The 3,065-nt window shown below is 33.0% G+C and overlaps 1 protein-coding gene across 1 annotated transcript; it reads right to left on the bottom strand.

Moving 5' to 3' along the window:
* Window positions 1-693: 693 nt before the first annotated feature.
* LOC139851928 (small ubiquitin-related modifier 1-like) lies at window positions 694-2,622 on the bottom strand. Its single transcript, XM_071841127.1, has 3 exons — window positions 2,434-2,622; window positions 1,693-1,842; window positions 694-978 (listed from the first exon to the last, which is right to left on the bottom strand). Exons 1-3 carry the CDS (start codon window positions 2,527-2,529, stop codon window positions 916-918), a joined length of 309 nt encoding a protein of 102 aa, XP_071697228.1. The 5' UTR covers window positions 2,530-2,622; the 3' UTR covers window positions 694-915.
* Between the last annotated feature and the right edge of the window lie 443 nt (window positions 2,623-3,065).

The raw sequence follows: 3,065 nt of genomic DNA, 5'->3' as shown, positions 1-3,065 counted from the left end.
TTTCTCTCTTTGGTGGCCGGTGATTTTTCTCCTGTTTTATAGTTTCCACGTTAAATCTTGTGTTGTGTATTGTTCTTATTTCTTTACTATTATCATTGGGCTGGGTGTTGGGCTGGGTGTTGAGAATTAGTGAGGCCGTAATTTCCTAACAAAAATGTTAGGCGCTTTCAAAATTCAAGTTTTAGCTTCTAGCCTTGTTAGTTTAAGGCTTTAAGCTAGCGTTGTTTACTTCCCCCATCTTGTCGGTGTCTATAAGTTTGTTTTGGTTTAGCTTGTTCGATTATTTTTTGTGGTTTAATTTAGGCTATAGATTCCCGACAATTCAGCTTCTACATTGTTGATCTTCGAATTCGTTAACTTAGATTATAATTTTATTGACAAAATAAGTTAAAATTAGTCCCCACCGACTAGTTTCATAAGGTCACAACCGACTAGTCAGTCTCTGTAAACACAAAATAGCATAAAGATCTTTTCAATTTACATATCAAATGTATATATGATGCTTAAGAATTGCAAGCATTGATCCCAACTAGTTTAGCGATCCATTCAATCCACATATCAAGTGTACATAGTGCTTTACAATTGCAAGCATTCATCCCAACTAGTTTAGCAGTTACTCCAACTGAAAGGCAATATTATCATATTCACAGTGCATTTATAAAGAAATCCATGTACTATAAAACAAAATAAAAGTTGATGCAAAAGAAAGATGACAACCATCATTCCACAGACCCACAAAATATAGGAAGTACAGATAATTTTAGGTTATTACTACATGTAACACAAGTAAAACCTTCATCCATACAATTACTTGAGGATCACAAGTAATTTATATTCAGGTTTTATTAATAACCCATATTCAACCTAACAAAATATACTAAGAGCAGCTACTAGTACTACCCAGAAGTCAAGAACTTAAATACCACCTCCAGTTTGATGCAGCATTGCATCAATTTCATCACCTTCTTCCATCTCAAGCTGCATACACAAAAACATAGAATTACAAGTCTGAAGAAGCAATAACTTTAACAGATTAATGTATGTAAAATAAGTTGATCAGTTTGTCTTCATCTTAACAGTCTAGTGGGTAAGATCAGAACAATTAGCTTGAATGGTGTAATTACAATGCACAAACTTAAAAACCGTCATGAAAACATATTGAAACCGTATGCTATTTGTAACCATCTGCCACTAACTACGTATTAAAGGTTCATTTCCTTGCAGAAAACTATTTGAAGTCAGCTCAGTCCAAAACATTATGACCCATTCCCCAACCCCTCACATTTTATAGCCTCTAAACACATGCAATGATCGCCATGAAATCATCTCAGATGTAAGATACACTCCTCTATGAATAGAGTGCCAAATGTAACGATACCAATTGTCAATTTCCGTCCTTTGTATTCATACATAACCTGTTATTAACTTCTAAAATATTTCTAACACTGCAGAAAAATTGGTTCCCCATCCAAAATACAAGCAAGTTTAAGGTGTCAAACAAATTATCTCCTATGATAAAACTTACCCAAAAGACCAAATTTTTATACCAAAAAAAACAGCCTACACTCAATTCAACTTGTAGTCATGAAAGAAATTGACTAAACGACATAGGTAAAGAAACAATGTAAGTCAAATGAACTTAACGAACAGGCAAATCAAATAGTCACAGTAGTTAAATGATAAATGAACTACCTCATCAGGTGTCTGCTCAGCTCGAAGACGCCTCCCATCAAACAGAAAAGCAATAGAGTTCATCTCCACTGATTGCCTATCACAGTAGGCATTCATTAACTTCTTTAGCTGGGTGCTGCGCTTGATCCTGAAGAACACTTCATTACCATCCTACAAGAAAGCAATGGAATGAGTGATCTGTTCGTAGTTACTATTATTATTATGATTGAGATTACGAATTAATGTCATAGGAACTTTAGTTATTAGTTTAGAAATTTAACACGAAGATTTTGATTATTATGATTATGAATATAAAAGTTTTAATAACTAAGATATCAATGTTCAACTTTATCAAATAACTAATTTAGTGAAACCATTCAGATGGCAAATACACCAGAACTGGAAACAAAAAAATAAAAATAAAAAAAGTAAATAACATGTACTAAAATCACACTGTATCCTAAGATCCTTATAGACAGGATTAAAATCCAGAAATCGGGACACAAATAACCAGACCAAATCAAAAAGAACAATACTTGGATCAACATTAAATCCATCCGTACCTTTTCGAAATACATTTATAAATTACAACCTAAATCTCACTTACAAAAAATAAAACCCTAAATTAGTCAAGTAGGCATCAAACGTATATGCGATTAAGCAAAATACAGACAAAATGTACAGCAATCACAGCTATGTAAGCAATTAAAGTACCTAGATACGCATGTATAAGTACATATTCGTGTGTGTATGTATGAATACCTGACCCTTGACCTTGAGATTGATGTGAGCAGATTGATCCATAGGTTTCTTCTCATCTTCTTGAGCTAATCCGCTTTCACCTCCGGTAGCCGCCATTGTTGATCGAGGAAAAATCTAGGGTTTACGCGGCACAGATATCGATTTTGTTGTAAATTGGATGTTGGTTATGTGGAGATCGGAGAATGAAACTGAAGGCGGTTTATATATAGGGTTTTGAAAAACTATATTTAAATGTAATTTGAGTTCCGTATAACACGAGGGAATTTTTCAATTTTTTGACTTTTTTTTTAAATAGAAGATAAGGTGAAAGGGCCCAACTAAAAAATTAGTGTCTTGTTCGTGTTATATACGCTACCGTGTATTTATTTCTCTCGATAAGTTCAAATTCAACTTATTTTAAATATGTACATATACATTTATGCACAATATTTATTTATTTATTTATTTATTTAATTATTTATTTATTATTGAAGAGAGGTGATGACTTGCTGAAGAAAAGTTGGAGTGGACTAGTGAAAGGACCCGTGAAACCACGGATTTGTTTAAACGATACAGTTGAATGATATGTTTTATTTTTTAAGCGAATGTAATTGCCAAAGTCATATTGTATGGATTACGTTGACAAATAGATA

Source organism: Rutidosis leptorrhynchoides, chromosome 6 (assembly GCF_046630445.1).
Source record: "Rutidosis leptorrhynchoides isolate AG116_Rl617_1_P2 chromosome 6, CSIRO_AGI_Rlap_v1, whole genome shotgun sequence".
Classification (NCBI taxonomy): Eukaryota; Viridiplantae; Streptophyta; class Magnoliopsida; order Asterales; family Asteraceae; genus Rutidosis; species Rutidosis leptorrhynchoides.
This window is presented reverse-complemented; position numbering and strand designations above follow the sequence as displayed.

Coding starts and splice junctions, on each gene's coding strand:
- LOC139851928 (XM_071841127.1), bottom strand. CDS start 2,529: ATGGCGGCTACCGGAGGTGAAAGCGGATTAGCTCAAGAAGATGAGAAG. Junction 1,843..2,433: donor ATCTCAAGGTCAAGGGTCAG/GTATTCATACAT, acceptor GCTTTCTTGTAG/GATGGTAATGAAGTGTTCTT. Junction 979..1,692: donor CTGAGCAGACACCTGATGAG/GTAGTTCATTTA, acceptor TTGTGTATGCAG/CTTGAGATGGAAGAAGGTGA.